Consider the following 21,434-nt stretch of genomic DNA (forward strand, 5'->3'; position numbering starts at 1 on the left):
CCATATTATTGCATCATGTTATGGTGTGGTACTTATCCACCTATCGGATGTACAATGTCTTACATTTTTATCTCTTAGAACAACACCTATACCACTAGTAGTGCATAAGGAGAGTCGTCGGATTCACCAATTATCATTTTGTGCAGGTATGGATATAAGGATTTATTGTTGGAAATTTTTGTAGGTGATCTTATAAGGATTGAATGCATTTACTTTAAGTTTAAGTTATAAATTTCTTATAGTCTAGTTTAATTAAGTTGTACTTTTATGCAGGTGTTCTTGAAACCAGGTCATCCAATTCCTCCTATAGCAACAAATTGGGAAGGATATTGTGAACCATGGTGTTTAGAATGGGCTACTCCCTACATTGCTCATATACAACAATTCAAATCCATTCCAAGGTCTATTGTCATAATTAGAGAGATCGTGGAGCTTGACGAAAATTGACGTTGGTGCAGTGCTTGTCCAAAACTCTAAATTTTCTCCTTTTTTGATTGGTCTAAGACCTTTTTTATTTTTTTATTTTTTTTTGCAATTTAAGGTTCAAGATGTTTTCTTTAATTTATATTAGGTATATGGAAAAATTATGTGATGTAAAACTTTTTTCTTAATATGTCGAAGAATTCACCAGGAAGCCCAAGCTTGTCAGGTTTTAAAATATCTTCAATAAAACCCAAAGCTTCCCTTAATGGGATTTCAAAAAGCATTCACAATCATCATATAGCATAACCCCACTTACATGCGTTCCTTGCAAAAACGTCCCATTTGAAGTTGTTTCCATTATCATCTAGCATAACCCCAGGGGTTCAGGTTGGAGAAATGCTTTACTTCAATAAGCTCCTTCATTTCAATAACTTGTCCATCAGGCTAAAGATTGGAAGACCCCTTTGTTTTTTTGGTTGACTTCTAGAAGAGAGTAATATTATTTGTTTATATCCTTGTTTTCTTTTTAAGAGACAAGTTTATAATGTTCATTGTATATATTACATAGGGTGTTAGGAAAACTAAATTTAAAGATAAAATTTACAAATTAAATGATATGTCGATATACTAATATGATATGTAAGTATGTGATGTCTCGGCATTACCAAAAAGGGCACACGAAACAGGTCAAGATTAATTTCCCGACTCAGCCATACAAAGGACAAAATGAAAAAGAAAAAAAGAATATAAATAAATAAATGGACGGCCAATGGGTATCAATAATCAGGACCCAAAACGTCGGCGTATCTTCGCTCGCCGCCTGAAATCGAAGCTGGTAAAAAAAAGGAAAAAAGAAAAGAAAAAAGAAATAGAAATTTCGTTTCTCTAACCTCATCCCATTGGACACAAAAACCACAAACCAAAAGAAACCAAACCACACCGTTCTCTCTCTCGCTCTTTCTTCCCTCATTTCTCTCATTCGCCAAACCCTAAACGCGAAGACTTTCAAATCGCAATCCGATGCTCTAGTCCGTCGAATCGCTGCGTGGATCCGCTGTGGAGTGGTGCGTTTCTCTTCCATCGTTTTTATTTTTTCTGAATTTTTCAATTTATTTCCCAGATTTTTTCGTGGAAAAGTTTAGGGCTGTTTGATGTAAGGCTGGTATGGGGTTTTGCTTATCGGATCTGATGTCTTCGTTAATTTTCATTTTTTTCATATATACTATATTATAAAAAGTCTCTTCTTTCTTTGTCTATATGGGAAAATCTCTCATAATTTTTTTCTTTCTAAATTTATTTTTTGCTGTATTCAGGAAAGGAATAAGGAAATAGAAATAGAAATCGAAAGGGTATGATACGCAGGTATTGGTTTTGAAACCTTTTTTTTTTATTTTTTTCTTCTAGGATTTGGTTTGTGTTCTTTTTCTCCCAAAATTTTCCAGAAACCAGACATGAGTTTTATACTGTTGTGTTTTTTATTTCTGAGTTGTTGATGAATATTAGGGGGTTGTATGAATTTAGTGTTTCCTGTCCTAAATTTCTAACTGTTGTTTGAGAATGTTGTTGGGATGCTTAAATCTGTACACCCGGTTATACGAATAATAAATGCGTGAATGATTTTGTGATGTGGGTTAGCGGTCCGATAAGAAACAAGAGTTTCTATTGGAGCAGGGAATCCTTTCTCATGGTTACAAGGAACCTAGTTATAATGCGGTTGCGGTCTTTAATGAGTTATACTATGCGTTGAATGGGTTGGTAGTCTTTCAGAGGAGCTTTAGGAACTGTTAGTGGTATTATTGGGTTTGTAAGGTAGTTGGTTTCGACAATAAATATATATTCTGTCGTGAATGTGATCACTTTTTTTTTTTTTTTTTTCTTTCAAAAATTTGTTTTGCTTCACGAAAGATGCTTTCTATTATTCTTACGTAAGTGTTTTTGGTGGCGTTATTCATGGGGTGTAGACGGTAAATCAAGCTTGCTACTTAGTTTTGATATTTTAGGGCATGTCTATTCCATGACGGCGTGTTTGGTTAAACTGAGTGGATATCTAGTTGAAATATCAATTGAGACATTGTCAATAAAATGTAGATCATGATATATTTGCTGGCGATAAGGGATGGTGTCCACAATGATTGGTCTTGTGGATGCTTAGTATGAAACCTTTTCAGCTAAATATGTTGCTCTAACAATAGGAATTTATGTTATGCTATTCATCCTCTCTTTCAATGGTCTTGATTTCATTCGGTTGAGGAACAAAATTTGGTTGATTTGTTTCTCAACAACTGATGCAGCTTAAATTTTATGCAGATTTAATGCCGCACCCAGTTAATCAAACACATTTGATGGACAATGATTCCACAGATGGATAACATGTCTGCTCCTTCATCAAGGGAGCGTGCCCAACGCCTGTATGACAAGGTATATCCTTTTGCCCCTGCCCTTTTTGGAAAAATCATGCTGTTTCTTCCTATATGTTTAAACTGCAACTACAACATGCATGATATAAAATGTTAAATGGGAGTTCTGTTAGACTTACAGCAGGAACCTGTGCGTGTATGTGTTGTATCTGAATTTTTCTGTCGATTTTGCTCCAGATTTGATGCTATTTTGCATTCATATTTTTACCTTTCAGATTCTTGAGTTGGAGAATAGGCGTCGGAGGTCTGCCCAAGCACGAATTCCATCAGATCCCAATGCCTGGCAACAGATGCGTGAGAATTATGAAGCAATAATTCTTGAGGATCATGCTTTTTCTGAGCAGAACAATATTGAGTATGCTTTATGGCAGTTACATTACAAGCGTATTGAGGAATTGCGAGCACACTTCAGTGCTGCTATGGCTTCTACAGGTTCAAACACATCTCAGGGTGTGAAGGGGCCAATTAGGCCTGATCGGGTTACAAAAATAAGACTGCAATTTAAAACATTCCTTTCAGAAGCAACTGGATTTTATCATGATTTAATAGTGAAGATCAGAGCAAAGTATGGGCTTCCTCTAGGTTATTTCTCTGAAGATTCTGAAAACCGGACTGTTATAGACAAGGATGGAAAGAAAGGTCTAATTTCATGCCACAGATGCTTGATATATTTGGGTGACCTTGCACGCTACAAAGGACTGTACGGGGAAGGGGACTCAAAAACTCGAGAGTATGCTGCAGCCTCAAGTTACTATATGCAAGCTGCATCTCTCTGGCCATCCAGTGGGAACCCCCATCATCAGGTATTTTCTGTATTTATTTTTCTTCATATATTCTTATCTGGATGTCTCTTTATCATTATTGTGATGGTTCGCTCTGAAATGCTTTAGCTTGCTATATTGGCTTCCTATTCGGGGGATGAGTTGGTGGCTGTTTATCGATATTTTCGTAGCCTGGCGGTGGATAGTCCCTTTTCAACTGCAAGAGATAACTTGATTGTTGCATTTGAGAAGGTATTCTGTATTTAACATGACCTCATTAAATTTTGTAACTATTTGCATTGATATTGTCTTGAAATTTCTGATAAATTTTTATTTATCTGGATCCTCCAATATAATTCTTTCAAATGTTTAAGCCATACATAGAAGTATCAAGCATTCGTTTAAATTTTTGTGCACCAAGAATGACGGAGGTTACTAATGGTTATTATGTATTAGTTCTAATTCTTTCCCAGTATAAATTTTACACGCGATTTTCTGTTCTATTGTCTGACATGCTATAAATTTAAAACCTGTTATTTGTTTATTTTTTTGTAGAATCGTCAGAGTTACTCTCAACTGTCTGGGAATACTAATGCTTCTGCAGTCAAAGAGTTGCCTGCACGGTTGGCAGGCAAAGGTAGAGGGAAAGGGGAAACAATACCCACATCTAAAGGTAACAATACCGAAGTGAGCCTGCTTAACGAAAGAGCATCCAGTACCCAGGAGACTTATAAGGCTTTTTGCATCCGTTTTGTCCGTCTAAATGGCATTCTTTTCACTCGTACTAGGTATGTTTTTGTTGAAGTTTATTAGTTTGGAGTTTTGTTGAAGTATATCAATCTGAATGGCATTCTCTCTCTCTATCTCTCTCTTTATATATATATATATGTATGTATATCCTGCCTGCATCTCTCTCATTACAAAATGTTTGGAAGATTAGCCTCCTTATTATGATTCTTTTTCTGTAGCCTGGAGACATTTGCAGAAGTTCTAACTGTGGTAAGCAGTGGCTTATGTGAGCTTCTGTCTTCTGGAGGAGAAGAGATGCTGAATTTTGGTGCAGATGCTGTTGAAAATGGACTTGTTATTGTTAGACTTATCTCCATATTGATATTCACAGTTCATAATGTGAAAAAGGAGAGCGAAGGTCAGACATATGCAGAAATTGTACAACGTGCTGTCCTGCTGCAGAATGCATTTACTGCTGTTTTTGAGTTGATGGGACACATCTTAGAGAGATGTGTGCAGTTGTGTGATCCTTCTTCAAGTTTCCTGTTACCAGGTATTTTGGTTTTTGTAGAATGGTTGGCATGCTGTCCTGATGTTGCAGCTGGAAGTGATGCAGACGAAAAACAGTCGTCTGTTAGATCCAAATTCTGGAATGTTTGCATATCCTTCTTCAATAGTCTCTCGTCTACTGGGCCAATGTTGATAGATGATGATGAAGATGAGACTTGCTTTAATAACATGAGCAGATACGAAGAAGGTGAAACTGAAAACCGTCTTGCTCTGTGGGAGGATTTTGAGTTGAGAGGATTTATTCCACTAATTCCAGCACAAACAATATTGGACTTCTCAAGGAAGCATTCTTTTGGAAGTGATGGCCATAAGGAAAAAGGGGCCCGTGTTAAGAGGATTCTGGCAGCAGGCAAAGCTCTTGCAAATGTGGTAAAGGTTGACCAGGAAGCAGTATATTTTGATTCGAAGTTAAAGAAATTTGTTGTCGGTTTTGAGCCTCAAGTGCAAAATGATACTGTTCCTACCTCCTATCTACATATGGCTAATGGAAATGATAATCTGCAAGAAAATCAAGTAGAGGGCACAATCAGTTTGGGAGCTGCATATCCAAAGCCAGAGTTATCCATGGAAGGGGATGAGGAAGATGAAGTAATAGTCTTTAAGCCAATAGTGGCTGAGAAGCGACCTGATGCAGTAAGCACCGCATGGACAGCCTATGATGGCCTAGAGCCTGGTAAAAATGCTTCTCCAGGTGATCAAACAGTTAATGTAACTTATGGTTCTGCCGCTTTGGATAATCTACACCATCAAAATGCCTTTAGGGCTGATTTACAAATACCTGTATCTTTTGCAAATGGTATACCCCAACATTTGCAACCAATCCAGTTACATGGTTCCAAGTTTTCAGTGGATACTGGTTTTGGTGTTGGTTCACAACTACCTGCATCAATTACCAATACTGTCCCCCTGAATTTGCAACCAGTTCAATCAAATTCTTTGAATCTCGCAATGGAGGAAGAAATGTCTCTTGCTAATAGCTTGAAGAGTATGGGATTTATGGGGAATGGGCATGCACTAAAATCTGAGCCTGTAGCAGTTTCTGGTCCATACCACCACCCAGTGAATGGTAGTACTGGTGGTATGTTTCACAGCCACACAAAAGCTCCAGAAAATCTTTTGCCTTATAAAGTTGATGCAACTTATGGAGCAATTGCTGACGGGTTGACTGTAAAGACATCATCAGCTCTGCCTACAGGTATCCGAAAAAGTCCAGTAAGTCGACCTGTTAGGCACCTTGGTCCACCACCTGGTTTTAGCCGCATTCCTCCCAAAAATGCGAATGAATCAATTTATAGTTCAGATTCAATGAGTGAGAGTCTAGTGATGGATGATTACAGCTGGTTGGATGGATATCAGATGCCATCTTCAACAAAAGCAAATGGGCTCAATGATTATGTTAGTTATTCATCTCAATACAATCCCCATCGCTTCACAAACAGCAACAGCTTAAGTGGAACAGTGAACTTCCCCTTTCCTGGTAAACAGGGTCCACCCATGCAACTACCAGGGGAAACCCAGAAAAGCTGGCAAGATATCCAGAGGCTTGATGACCTCAAGCTACACCATGAAATGCAGCTGCAGCAACAGCAACAACTTGTAAATGGAAATCAGAACTTGAATCCACAGCCTGAGCAATATCAAGGACAGTCTCTCTGGACGGGCCACCATTTTGTGTGAAGTCAGTATGGTTATAATGGTAAGAATGTTCTTCTCTTCATGATGGCATTACACCTGTTGCCTATCTGTTCTTCACGTGGAGTTACCTTGTTGTTAAGGTTCATGAGGATGATCCTGGTGAATGTCTGCATTGCCCTTTGCTACTGAACACAAACTCCAACTTTGAAGCTTTGTCAATGTTAAATTCTTGTTGGAGCATTGGTGGCCTTGGCTTCTTGCTGGCAGTTACAACTACACAGGTATGTTTGTGAAATGTTATTGTTCATATATCACTTTTCTTTCCGAACGGATCTGTTTTATCTTATGGTTTGTGCTGGTCAAAGTGTAATACAAATAGGTAGTTCGGTCTCTAACATTCTAAAGTCTGTATTAATTAAGAAACCCATACCTGCAGATATTTCCCATCTCTTGCTTATAATATGCAAGGAGATTCTGTCTATGAATTGTCGTTAATACACCTTGTCTCCTCTTATAGTTGCAACCTTCTCCATTCCATAGACCGTATATGGCCTAAAATTGTTGTTAACTTGGTTGTTGTTGATTACCTCATCTTCTCAAAGAAAATGATGAATGTTCATATTGTGGTACCCTGCACTTTGCTTGCATTCCGCGGGGAACATATATCATAAGATTCTGTTCACAGAGATGCCGCTGGCTTCACCATACTAACCTTGAAATGGTGGTTTATAGCCTTTTGGAAGTATATAAATCTTTAACTCCTCCAGAAGTAATGAATCTGATTTTTTTTAATTCTTAAATGAACCTTCCAATCATTTACTCTGAAGGTTGAGCTGGTTTTTTCTATTTACTTATTCGGGTATTGATTTTGTGTTTTGTGTTTTGTGCAAGGCAGAGTTTGCCAAAGCTTTCCAGCTCGGAGGATGAGAGATATGGATTCATGTTTCGTGTTGTGGAGTTCATAAGAAGTAACTGCCTTGTCTGGTAACTTGGGGATGGATAGAAGGTGTTAATAAGATCATATGTTGGTTTTGGGGGATATGTATGCATCCGGCAGCTGGTGGAATAAAAACGGTTTACTCGCTTGCTTGCTCTCTACTGAAGTGTTGAAGCGTATATTGTAGTTGGATATCGGTAATCATCAGGTGGGAGAGCTCTGAGTTGTGCACAGGTTAATGGGAATGGATGATACTAATAATGGGCATGGATGTGAATTGGGATATGTAGTAGATACATACATATAAAATATTTGCGCTGTCAAGTGTGAGGAGTCGTATCGGAGTCGTGTCGGAGTCGTGTCGCGGGTCAGTCGTAATGTGGTGAATGGTGTCATGGTTTCCCAATTTGGTACTCGGATGTTTTTTATTGAGCTTTTATAGTATAACTAAATATGGTGAGTGGAGTATTCTGCCCTCTATGAAGTCAGGGCTTACTTGAACTTCATATATTTGAAATGAAATAAATTATGTGAACAATTTGTAAGTGTTGAATGTCCGGTGGTTTTAATTTTTCTTTGGGTCATTTGCTATATTTTGTTTGCGGGTCGCAGATATTGGCTGTTAGGTCATCTCCAACATAGACAGCTAAAGGTTTGAAAGTCGAAAAATTGCCTGATTTGCTTAAAAACTCATCTCCAACCAATTGTTAGGATATAATTCTAGAGTCCATAGGTTATTATTTGGCAAAGGGACATCAGCTTGCCTAATGTAGCCCTCCTCTCTTGGTCCTTTTTTGGGCTAAGCTTCTCAATTCCAATAAGTGATTTAAATTTCACGACTATATTTGAAAATATTTAACGGTAGTTTAATTAAATTAACCGATCCAATAAATTTAAAGTAGAAATTTAAATCTAATAAATTATTTAGGAGGTTATGTTTAGCTTATTCAGTTGGAGATGATATATGAATATGGCATAACACTGTTCATTTAAAAATAACTTTTTGCATAACTATAATTCTGGACGGAGCTATGTTTAGCTCTTTCGGTTGAAGATAGCGTTATTGATCGATCATGCATGGGATCGGGATGCCTACGCTTATTACGTTGCTGATGTAGCTGACTTGAAGAACGAAAACAGCTGTTTCCAGGCTTACCTTTTATTTTGGTGTTCATTTCGGACGATCTACTGTTGGTGACGCTTGTTGTGGGTAGAATCAAGCTTTGTAGGCTATATGTAGGAAGAGGGACTTTCAAATCTCAAGGGAGCGAGTCCAAGGAATGGGCCGCAAAATGTAAATATGAGGGGATTAGAAATGTGTTACGTGAGATGTGAAATAGATTTTTGAATTACTATTTGGATCGAGTCTAAGCGAGCCTTTAAGTTATTGGAGGCCGAAGTCCAAGGGTCAACCCAAATAAAGATGTTAGTATTGTGATGCAGTCCAATAATTAAATTAGTCGCAACGGGATGTAAGTATTGTGATGCAGTCCCAAAAGAAATGTTCACTCCCAAGGAGATGAGATGACAGGCATCAATCAATCGTTGGCTCGACATGACAACCAGTTTGCGGAGATGAAGGGGATGATGGAGGAAATAAGATTTCGGTTTCTGAAAATCCACCACCAAACTGTCGGGAAAGACAAATCCTCCACCACTACCTAGGGGTTACAAGGTGTTAATCCATTTGCTGGTTGAGGCATGAACGATGCCACATATTCCCCACAGACTAGTTGCTCGGGTGATTCAAAACAACAATAATCGTTGAGATCCTGGATTCAAAACTGAAATCCCTGAGTTTCATGATGGGATGCAACCGAAGGAGCTCTTAGATTGCTTGACTGCGGTATAGGACACCTTTGATTTCAAGGAGGTTGCAGAAGACAAAAAGGTAGGTCTTAGAATAAAACCATATCTAAATTTGTGGGACCATGATTTTTCAAGGTCGAAGTAAGGTGAATCGGAATACAAACACCTCATAAGTTTGGTCATGGACTTAACAATTTTCCAAGCGGAGTTGCACAAACGGATCAGCGATGCCACCATCATTCTATTCCGGAGCAATTGGAGAACTCTGATGACTCCGTTGAGATTGACCATGCTTGTCCAGTAAGACATGGAAACCTAATCGAGGAGGGAATTGCTAGTTTCCTATATACTTGGAGTCCTTACAATCTAAGGATTGGCATGCAATATCTATTTCTAGATATCCTCTGTATTCTCCCGGTTTAATATGGATTCCATATCCGAAAAAGGTCTCTATCTCAACTGGTATAAATACTCCATTCTAAGGTTCATCTTTAGTAATGTAATTATCTCACACTTATTCTCTTGCATACTACTTGAGTCTCATACAGTAACCTGATCATCAAACAGCCTTTGATCAGCACACGCTTAAGGATACAACAATCTTTGATCATCATCAGCGTACACTTGCAATACTTGAATTGGGTGGACAACTCGATTTTCCTTTGGCATATAAAACGTGAAGGATATCACTTTTTTTTTTTTATTGTTATTATTATTTTTAAATTCAACAATATTTTTACACTAAGGGGAGGGGGAGTTCGGTTAAGCCAGATAATGGGCAACTTAATTTGGTATCGAAATCGTCATCTATGAGATTTGAACATAAGACTTCTTACTTCCAAATGAAGAGAAATATCACCAGACCGTAGTACTGAGTGGCTAAAGAATATCCCTTTTAAGAATGAAGAATTATAATGGATAAAAGGGCAACTTAAGAGCTCTTGAAAAAAAAGAATAGAGAAGATTTATATGAAAACAAAAGGCTGCAAAAGCCGTTAGACTATGTCAATGCCCAATTAATGCGTTAAATGACACTTCACACTGTATAACTCCCCCATTTAACTCTTAGTGATAAAATGAATTAAATGAGTTGGCTGGTAACAAATGAGGCTATAAGTGATGAAACGGCCTTGCAATAATATCAAATAAAAAAACAATAATATTGTAAATGGGAGGAAAGGAAACGGGTACAACAAATTTATATTTTCAAATACTTATCAAAATTCTAACCGGATATAGTGGACCCTTTTTAGATTCTTTTCACAATCACTCTACATCAGTTGGTATTGGAGCTATCAATTGGATCCAAGGGTGACGCACTGACATATCAAGGGTAAAGACATCAGCTCGAGTTCCTATAACAAAATTCCAGTTCGTTAGCAAACTGTAATTCTCGAGACAGAGAATCGACACAACCTATATGTCATTAAAAAGCTCTGAGAGTCTAATTTTGAAAGCAACAAACCGTGGCAAGATAAATTTTTTATGAACATATATCGGCAAAACACCATAGAGCGTCGGTGATGCGCAAAACCAACGCATCGTGTCTGTGGCGGGACAAATTAAGACTTAATTAAGCAATACTCAAACTTTACGCTATATATTAATTGAAAGCCCCTTTAGTCTGGATTCCAAATCTTCAAGCGGTTCTCCAATCTGTTACTTCTACAAATACGGTATTTGCAATTTACTAAATCTCGGAACCTGTATTTTAGAATATATATATGTATGTGCGTGTGTGTGTGTCTGTGTTTTAATTTCTATAATTTGTTTATTAATATGTTACATTTATGTTTTAAAATGCCATGTAGTTTTTAATTTCATGAAATGTTGTTTGGTTTTCTTGCTCAATAAGGTAATTTATTATTTTTATATGTTTGCCTTTGATAAATCCTATCTACTTTGCCACATCCTGCTAATTGTAAAGTTGCATTTATCAATTCATGCTTTATGATCTAGACACCTCCACCTTGACTTAAACACGTTTGCATGCAATTAGCAGGAGGTGTAGCCTCACAATCCAAGTATATCTCACATAGTATTTTATTAGTATTTACTTACTTGGCCACTACATTTGTAGCCGCCTCCTAGTCCTATAAATAGGAGATCAACTCCATTTGTTTTCCTCTACGAGCTAGCATGCAATGCATTCTCTGGAGCTCACGTAGTGTGTATACATACATAAATATGTGTGTGTGGGGGTGCACATAGAGGTTAGAAATAAAGGAGAGTGGAATACTAAGGAGTTTGTTGAAGTACATAGAGCTTAGTTATTGCGGTAGTGATGTGGGCTTTCGTTTTAGTTTTGGAATTGAGGTAGGGCTTTTTGGGGAACTTATCACTATTGGGGTATTTGTCTTGTTTAAGCTTTGTTAAATATGTGTTATACTTGATATATCTTTATAATTGATATAAGTGTGTGTTTTGGAATATGATATTCATATTGCTGTTATTGTCGATAATGTGGATATCGAAATAATGTTGGTTATATGCATATCATTTCATATTGGAGCGGATGGATTCTATTAATTTATTTGAGAATGGGATATGGAATGGCACTATCGTTTGTGTGGTTGAGTTCGATTCTAGTAGGGACCAGCAAGGACGGCAAAGTGAAATTATAGGGATGGTACAAAGTAGTGGGGACTCTAGCAAGCGAGAGAAGAACAAGTTCTAACAAAAGGGGTATTTGGGATGATTGAGTTATGGGGGTTAGTTTGTATAATAGAGCACTCGGACAACACCACAATGATAAAATGCATGGTATGGAACATGCAAGTCCGCATGTTATATTTTGTAGATTAATGGGTTGGGTAATTGAAGTTAAGATGCATTCATAAAATATAATATATGTTGATAACAAGTTATAATTGATTACGCGTTGCACAGTAACCTTAACAATTATCCTTCATAAGACTTATGCCTTTACTGAGCTGTGGTTTCGCTCACCCTATACATTTTAGACCTTGCAAGTTTGGTACAAGATTAATGAAGGGTAGATGAGCTAAGGGCGTGTTAGACGATGGATTTAAAGGTTAATTTATTTTTGTACACCTTGAAAGGATTTTGAAGTTTATTTGTAAAGAGAAGTTTGTCTTTCATTTTTTGTTTATATTTTTACTTTTACTCGCACACCAAGCGTGGGATTATTTTTTTGCCGGCCTTAGGTTCGGGCATGACACTAAAGTATGTCGCTACTGTCAGTAATTGAGGCTGGGTATGTTATAAGAATGGAAGTTGAAGAAATAGTTGTTTCAGCTTTTTCATCTGACAAATTCCTAAATCTTGAACTTCTTCCATTGTTTGATTGTTATCCAGATGGTTCTTGTGAAATTTATTGTGGTATATATCATTATAGTTTTGTCTATGATGAGGGTGATGACGAGCGTACAATTGTTGTGGTTGGTCAAGAAGTTTTTCTGCTGTTTGGTGGTAATAGTTTCTTTGATTCGAATTCTCTGCCAATTTGTATTTATTACAGTAGTGATGAAGATATAATTAAAATGGTTTGAAGAGTATCAGGGATAACTAAATATTGAGGCAAAAGTTGTTGACATCCGCAAAATTCATGATCCTTTTTGGGAAGATTTCATGGCTCGGGATATGAGAAGGAAATACTTGGATTTAACTTTTCAAAATGATATGAAGTATTTCTACTCGTTCCCACTGAAGTGTTTAGGAAGCATAATCCCAAGGTGATGGTTTTTAAGAAGAAAAGATTAATGCGTACGTGCATGGTCTACGAGGATGTGGAAAATCGAAAATCAAAAGTTATTTTGACTATTTTGCTTCTTGGAATTTTTCAAGTACTTTAAATTTATTGATATTAAATTGGATGAATTGGAAAATATTCTTGAACATCCAAAAGATCGAAGAAGATCAAACAAAATTCGAGGACGAGTTTTCTTATACGAGGAGAGAATGATGCAGATCATGGAATTTAAGTATTATAATAAAATACATTCTTTTTGAAGCTATAATGCATTTATATTGCTTTAAGTTTGTGACTTACGATTATTTAAATCTTTTAGCTTTTTGGGAGTTGTAAGTCATGATTTGATTTGTCTTTTCATATTTTTTTTTTTTTCATATTTTTCACTTTAAATTGTAAGTTTATAAATACATGTTGTTGTAAGGCAGAAAAAATTAGTAGGAGTTGTTTGAAATATAATATTGAAATTTGAATTGTTAACTCGTTTTTTAAGTGTCTTGCTCTTATTTAAGAGTTTTTGTTTTTTTTTTTTGTAGTTGTATGCGTCGTAGACTGATACTTGATGTGAAATACTTGAATTTTTTAGGTCTCTCTTGGCACATGAGGATAGTGAACCCTACTTATCTACCATATCCTATTCATTTTATTTTCACTCTTATTTCCTACCACATTTGTTCCCTGCATCACCTTGTTTGGTGTCTAAGATTTGATTGAATTGGATATCTTATTCGAGGTATGTTGAAATTTTTTATTTTTTTTAAATATGTCAAGCTTGAATGTATGAGATGAATTATTTATTAATGAAACTTATCCTTAAATGGTAGGATAGTGTTTGCTTCTTGTTTCAGTCTACCTGGAAGAGTATGATTATTCAATCTAATTCAATCTTATGCAATCTATTCAGCAAGCAAATTATTAAGTTGATGAGTTGGATAAGCAGTTGTGACACACGTAAAGAAAAAAAGAACATGGAATATGCTAAGGAAAATGATAAGCACACTATTTTTAACCTCTTATAGACTCTTGTTTATTTTAGTTGTGTGATTCCATTTGATTTATTCAATTTAATGATCATAAATAAAGAGAGATTTGTCCGAAGTTAAAAATGGTGGGTAAAAATCACTTCTTATGCGAATTTATGACTGTGAGACCCAAACTTTGTGGACGGGATGGGGAAAAACATATTAATAGTGTTTGATATTCCTCTTCATTTGTAAATAAGATGTATTAGATTCGATTCTGGCCAATGACGAATTTTAACCACATTATTGCTAATTCATTGTAAAACTTAACTCATTCTCCCTTCGTCTTAGTATAGATAATATTGCTTGGTTAAAAAAAAAAATAAATATATAATAATTAACCGTATGTTGTGATTTATATAGTCCGAAACCATTTTCTTGGCTGAGTGCTAACTGGTTGGATTAACAATGGTCAATCTCATCACGCCTTACACTTTGTTGATGTCCTAACTTTTAACATAAATTGTAAAATGTTCTCTTGAAGTGCATCGATAAAATACTGCTATACAAACACCATGATTTTCAGTTTTTTTGTCCCTTTTTTTCGTCAGGAGATTACTCGAGTGAGTCATTAGTTTACGCAAGTAGCACACCCATCGAAACCCACATCAATTTAAAGTCAAATTTTAAAAACTTAAGAAAATAGTTTTTAGTTTTTATTTTCTTTAAAATTAAAAATAGTTACCAAACAAAATTTTAATTTTAAAGAAAAACGAAAAATGAAAATTGAAATGAAATGATTATCAAAAGACACCCAAGTAAAACTTATTTGGTGTGTTATAATCGGGGGGACACCTATTTGTTTTACGCATATTGTGGCGCATACTTTGTAGAGCCTATTCTATAACTTTTTTCAACAATCCAAACTGTATATATTTCAATTTATCATTCATAAATTATCTTTACAAAAAGTTAGGCAACTTCAAAACTATTAAAATATTCATTTGTAGTTAAGAAAATGAATGAATACGCTTATACAAAGAAAATTAAAGTGACTACCATTTAATTCAATGATCATATAATTTTGGTTTGGATGATTTTTGATATACATGATCGATGAAAAAAGACCAAAATGATAGACAATTGAATTGTTGAAATATATGATGTAGTGGATCCTATAAAATATATGCTAAAAAATAAGCATCATCCGATCCCAACCTTTTGGTTATAGTATCGGTAGAGAATATTCCTGTAATAATTATTTCATATTAAAAAAATGACAAAGAAGACAGAAACTAATTTTCTACCTTAATAATTTTGAATTATTGAACTGCAAACCATCCACACATCTTTTTTTATTTCTTATATACCCTTAATTAATTTCTATCATTTGATCTTTTTCAATTTATTCAATCCAACGGTTAAAAAATTAAAAGGGTGTGTGAGAAGTAAAAATAAATGTGTAGATAACACACCCTATTTGAAAAACGATGGTAAATCCAATATATGTATATAGTGTGTTCTAGAAAGAAAGAGGGGTAAATCTTAAGCACAAAAAATACTTCATTTCCACATTTGTGTTTGGGCTTTTTTATTTTTTTTTATTTTTTATTTTTTATTTTTTTTAACCAAGACTATATAGCTGGTGGTTTCATTACGGTAATCCATTTTTTTGGAGGCCTAGAAGCACATTTGTATTTGTTTGACCAAAGCAAAAATATCAAAGGGGGTTATGCCACTCGTGCAAGATACTCAATATTGTGTTGGAAGGTGATTCGAAACTACTTATTAACAGCATCCTCAAGAAATGAAATATTCTTTGGCATCTTCACACAATGATTATGAAATAATATATTTTTATTACAATTTGTATAATTAAAACTGTTCAATATATTAAAAAGATTATCTTTATAAAATATTATTTGAATCCAATGTTGTTTGTATGCCCAAGTAACCCAACTATAGTGAGAATTTTTCTTTTTTGGATTATCTCATACCTGCAAGATCTTCTTCCAACTACAATGGTTCAATGTCAATAAGGTACATTAATCATAATCAAACACATAAACTATATGAAAGTTCAATGGCACACGTAAGTGGGCAGACTAGTTTAAAGGTTATGATTCAAAAACACACGCTTTTGACATACATTTTGTTATTTTGACACACGTTTTTCTAGAGTTCATTTTGTAATACATTTCAACGATCCAGATCTTCTTTTTGACTCCATCGAAGATTATGTCTACCAAATATCTTCCAAATTCAAAATCATATGACCGTTGTATTAAACTTAGTGCTTCTTTGTAAAATCGTATATGTCCTTTTTTTTTTTTTTTATTACAAATGAATGTCTTAATGATTTTGGATTTCTCTAAATTTTTGTAATGATGATCTATGAATGCTGTACTAAAATATAAATGGTTTGGATCGTTGCAATACATTACAAAGTAGACCCTTCAAAATATGTGTCAAAAACATGTACATCCATATCTATCCCATTTTAAAATATGCTTTTAAGTTATTTATCTTCATCTTCTTCCCTTTTATATCCATCACATTATAGAGAAAGTAATACCACAACCTAAGAATTTGCAAAGTTAGGGGAAATTACTAATTGTTCGGCTGTAAACTTTTCATTAGGTTAAATCTAGATATTTCTGGTTTTAAGGTCCCACGAGAATTTATTTTTACGTTTATCATTATTAGGTTAAAAAACCCTTTTGCAGAAATGAGCAGAACACAATGAACCATATAATACACTGTATCATTTGAATTTCATTCACAATAAACTAAGGCTTTAAAAGGCACTTGAAGCCAGACGCTAGTCGGACGGTGGGTAACAGCTTAGCGCCTCGGCATTTAAGCGGGGGCTTAAGTTTATTTTTATTTTTTATTTTTATTTTTTATTTTTATAAATTAAATTTGTTATATAATATAAAAATAAATATTTACTTATACTTAAAATAGTGTAGATAATATCGTTTGTTAAAAAAAAAAAATTGTATTGGGATATATAAACTGTGAAATATTGGGAACAAACATATAGTAAGTGTTCATCCCTCTCTCCCTTAGTGTAGATAATAGCATTTATTAAAGAAAAAGTGTTTATCTAAGTATTTAACAAGTTTCTTACAATTTATTGAAAAATAAAATGCAAAGTTATCTATTTTTCGTCTAAGTGAGAGTTACGACCTAACCGGGTCTACGCGGGCTAGGCGAACACCTAAGTAGGGGTAGGCGGGCGCCTAGGCAGGTCTAGACACCTTTCCTTAATTTTCAAATGCCTAGGAATTAATCGAGGCGATAGCCATCTGCCAGTGTTCTGATCCTGGATTGGATTTATATCGGCTAGTAATGCTCACATCATAAGTAATATCAGGCCTTATGCATATCATGGCATACATAAGACTTCTTATTGCAGAAGTTTAAAGAATTCTACTCATATGTTATATCTCTTTAGGAATCTTAGGTCCCATAGACTTAGAAATGTGAGTTTCGTGTCTCATAGGAAAAAGGCCTTTCTTAAACTGCTCAATCTGAAACTTGTTTAACACCTTATCTATGTACATAGATTGAGATAATCCAATTAATTTTCTAGATCTATCACGATAGAGCTTGATCCCAAGTACATAAGATACATCTCCTAAATCTTTCATGTGGAAGGTTTTAGACAACCACACTTTAACAGAAGAAGGCACTGCAATATCATTCCCAAATAGTAATATGTCATCTACATATAACATAAAGAATACAACTGCATCTCCAATGAACTTTTGATAAACACAATTGTCATATTCATTTTTTGTGAAACCAAACGATTTGATTTCAATGTTAAAATGAATGTTCTAGCTTCTTGAAGCTTGCTTAAGTCCATAAATGGACCTCTTAAGCTTGCCATTCAGAAGCTTGCTTAAGTCCATACCTTACTCTTTTTAGACTTGGACACAAAGCCTTCGAGTTGAGTTATATAGAGCTCTTCCTCTAGGTAGCCATTAAGAAAGGTTGTCTTCACGTCTATCTGCCATATCTCATAATTATAGTATGCAGCTATAGCAAGTAAAATCCAAATGTAATTAATCTTGGTTACAGAATAAAAGGTTTCCTTATAATCAATCCTTTCCCGTTGTCTATAGCCCTTGGCTACTAATCTAGCTTTATAAGTCTCCATGTTCCCATCAGCGCCTATCTTCCTCTTGATGGCCCATTTGTTTCCAACAAGTACTATATCTTCTAGAGGATCTACAAGAGTCTAGACTTGATTATGATACATGAAATCCATCTCAGATTTCATGGCCTTTTGCCATTTCTTTGAATCAATGCCAAACATTGCTTTGTTGTAGTCTCTGGGGTCCTCTTTTGTGTCATTGTCACCTAGAAGGTGATATTCTCCAAAGTAGTTATCCATGCCATACTTTTAAGGTGGCTAGCTGACCCTTTTAGATCTACGTGGAGCTAAGGGTTCAAAACATGATTTTCTGTATATTGATTTCTTGTTTGTAGTTACTCAGGAATTTCCTTTAACTCTACCATTCTTTTGCCAGTTCTATTGAGAAAAAAAAATTCATCCTCAAGGAACATAGCATTTCTTGAGACAAAGAATTTATAGTCATTAGGGTGATCAATTATTATCCCAAAATCTATTTGGGATACCCCCACAAAGTAGCACTTAGCTGACCTTGCTTCAAGCTAGTTAGCCTTAAGCTTCTTAACATAAGGTGGACAACCCTAAATCTTAGATTTGTTTTTGCCATGCTAGATCTCATGTGCCTATGGAATTGACTTGGAAGGCACTCTATTTAGCACACAAGCTGATGTATGTAGTGAATCCCCATAATGAAACTGATCGATTAGCGAAACTCATCATAGAACAAACTATGTTCATTAAGGTTCGATTTCTCCTCTCAGAAACTTCGTTATACTGATGAGTTCCTGGTGGAGTCCACTGCAATACTATTCCTCACCCACTTGATCTGATCTTAGGATATTTATCTGTTTCCTAATTTGCTCTCTGCTTCATTCTTAAAATCTTTAAACCTTTCAAAGGATTGTCTTGCACTTTATAAGATACACATAGCCAAACCGATAGTGATCATCGATGAATGTGATATGGTAGGAGAAACCTCTTCATGTTGTAGTGTACATAGGTCCATATACATTTGTGTGGATTGTGAGACCAAGATTTTCTAGGTCCAAAGTAAGGTGGATCGGAATACAATTACCTCAGAAACAAGATTCTAAAAGACGCTAGGCGCTAGTCGGGCGGCGGGCTGGGACCTAGTGCCTAGGCAGCTAGGCGAGACCGAGGCGGACTAGGTGAATTTAAGTAAATCTATTATGTTTTGTGTAAATAAGTGTCTGTTTATACTTAAAATATATATAATTTCATCATAAACTACAAAATAGAATGACATATATATTATGAAGTATTGGAACATAATGAAAACATAGGGGAACAAGCATATAATGTATGTTCATTTATTTATTCAACAAGTTTCTTACAATTTATTAAAAAAAATAAAATGCAAAATGAAGGTTATCTATTTTCTGTCTAAGTGAGTCGCAACCAAGGCGGGCGCCTAATTAGGTCTAGGCACCCTTTCTTACTTTTCAAACACCTAGGCATTAATTGGGGCGATGGTCAACCGCCTAGCTCCTAGGCGGCACTAGGAGAGAATTTTTAGAATAGTGCTTAGAAGTCCAGACATTGACTCAGCAGCTCCGAGCAAAGCTAGATTAAGCAGTATTGCCACCATCATCTTGTTTCGAAGGAGTGGGCGAAGTCCGAACGACTTTACTGAAGTTGACCATGCTTGTTTTGCAAGATATGAAACCTGATCCAACAGGGAAACATACTGGTTCCTATATTTTTAGAGTTCCTATAGTCTAGGAATTAGCGTTTTCCGCAAGTAATCACACTCCAAAGGGGATATAATATGTACTCCTAGATATCTTTTGGGATTCTCCCGATTTAATACAAATTCTATCCTTAAAAGGCCTTTCTCCTGACCGGTATAAATACACCATTCTAAAGTTCATATCTGGTAACGCAATCATTGCACTCTAACTCTCTTACTTGCTGCTTAAGTTTTATTATTGCTTACTAACTTGATTGTTGGAGAGCATTTGATCGATAAACCCCCAGGTCTTTGGCTTGCTCAAGCTTGTTACTCTTTTACAAGCTACTCAGATTTGTGCATCTCCACCACTTGCGGTGATACGCAAATTTGGTTCCAACACTTGGTGCTTTCATTGAGAGAGTGAACTCATATTTCTCTCGATCAAATCACTCTACGACAAGCATAGTTGTTGAGAAAGGTTATGTTAACGCCAATGTTAATCCCACCATGGGAAATAATCGCTTTTTGACGCATCTATTGTCCCAACAGGGTTAAACCCACTTCTCTTGGAGCAAATAACAACCCTCTTGAGACGATAGCCTCCCCAAAAAACAATAAGGTCCCAATCGACATGCCATCTCTTACCATGGACCAGATTTGGGAGACTTTGATGAAAATCAACCCTTTTATTAATAAGTTGCAAAAAAACTCAGTGGCGTCTTGGGCTGAGAGTCACGCCAACTTCGTGCACATCAAAAGGCAAATGAAGAATTTAGAGAACTACGATGAGACTACCTCTGCCTCCACCTATGAACCTAGATTCTTGTTTTCAACTATGGGAACATAAGTATTGTAACCCCTAAAGGGCAGCCCATCGTATCAACAACTACTCCAACCCTAGTAGACGTTGCTGATCTGAGTAGAGACACTTCGCATGATGAGCAAATCATTAACATCACCTATGCAACCAAGCTCTAAGTCCCATAAGACCCCTAGCCCTAGGACGCTGTAACGGCACCAAGAGCAGAACCCTGTCGTCTGAGGTTGAGGTTCAACGAACCTCAGTCATCTGAGGAATAAGAATGACGATGTCCCTTAGATAGAGAAAACTCTGGTGGCATAACAAAAGAGGATCATCCTTGTATCCCTATTAAGCTAACATTCTAAATCAGAAGCCTCATTTCCCTAATAATTGAACCCATGCCACCACCTGAGAAGTTCACTCAGCCTCGGTTTAACTTGTTTCGCAAAGAATCCAATTTGGATTACTACGTCATGCACTATTGAAAAACCATGGTGTTATGTAATAACAATAATGCCTGGATGTGCAAGATATTCCCGTCCACGCTGGAAGAACCTGCAATAGGATGGTTTTCAGAGCTACCTGCAAGATTCATTGATTGCTTCAAGAGCCTGGCTGACATTTCCACTAATACTTATCAATGTACCATGGTGTTCGCAAGCGTCATGAGGCAATGTTCCAAATGACTCCCAATCTAAATGATGAAAGCTTTAAGACCTAATTGAAGTGTTTTCACGCGCACCTGTCTGAGGTGGAAAAACCAGACGACAAGTTGGACACCATGGCGTTCAAGCAAGGTCTTTATGTTCACCTGTTTCTATCCCAGAAACTTAACAAAAG

At 35.9% G+C, this 21,434-nt stretch overlaps 1 protein-coding gene across 2 annotated transcripts; it reads left to right on the top strand.

The window, feature by feature from the left end:
• The first annotated feature begins 1,321 nt into the window (after positions 1-1,321).
• On the top strand, positions 1,322-8,010 carry LOC137714932 (nonsense-mediated mRNA decay factor SMG7). 2 transcript variants are annotated; one of them, XM_068454094.1, is made up of 9 exons: positions 1,322-1,487; positions 1,737-1,785; positions 2,731-2,841; positions 3,056-3,643; positions 3,731-3,853; positions 4,157-4,389; positions 4,570-6,596; positions 6,676-6,816; positions 7,431-8,010. In XM_068454094.1, the coding sequence occupies exons 3-7, from the start codon at positions 2,773-2,775 to the stop codon at positions 6,575-6,577; spliced, it is 3,021 nt and encodes a 1,006-aa protein (XP_068310195.1). In that variant the 5' UTR covers positions 1,322-1,487; positions 1,737-1,785; positions 2,731-2,772; the 3' UTR covers positions 6,578-6,596; positions 6,676-6,816; positions 7,431-8,010. The 2 variants fall into 2 exon arrangements, with proteins under 2 accessions (XP_068310195.1, XP_068310196.1); XM_068454095.1 differs by lacking the exon at positions 1,737-1,785.
• The last annotated feature ends 13,424 nt before the right edge of the window (positions 8,011-21,434 follow it).

This window comes from Pyrus communis, chromosome 14, assembly GCF_963583255.1.
Source record: "Pyrus communis chromosome 14, drPyrComm1.1, whole genome shotgun sequence".
In the NCBI taxonomy this organism is placed as follows: Eukaryota; Viridiplantae; Streptophyta; class Magnoliopsida; order Rosales; family Rosaceae; genus Pyrus; species Pyrus communis.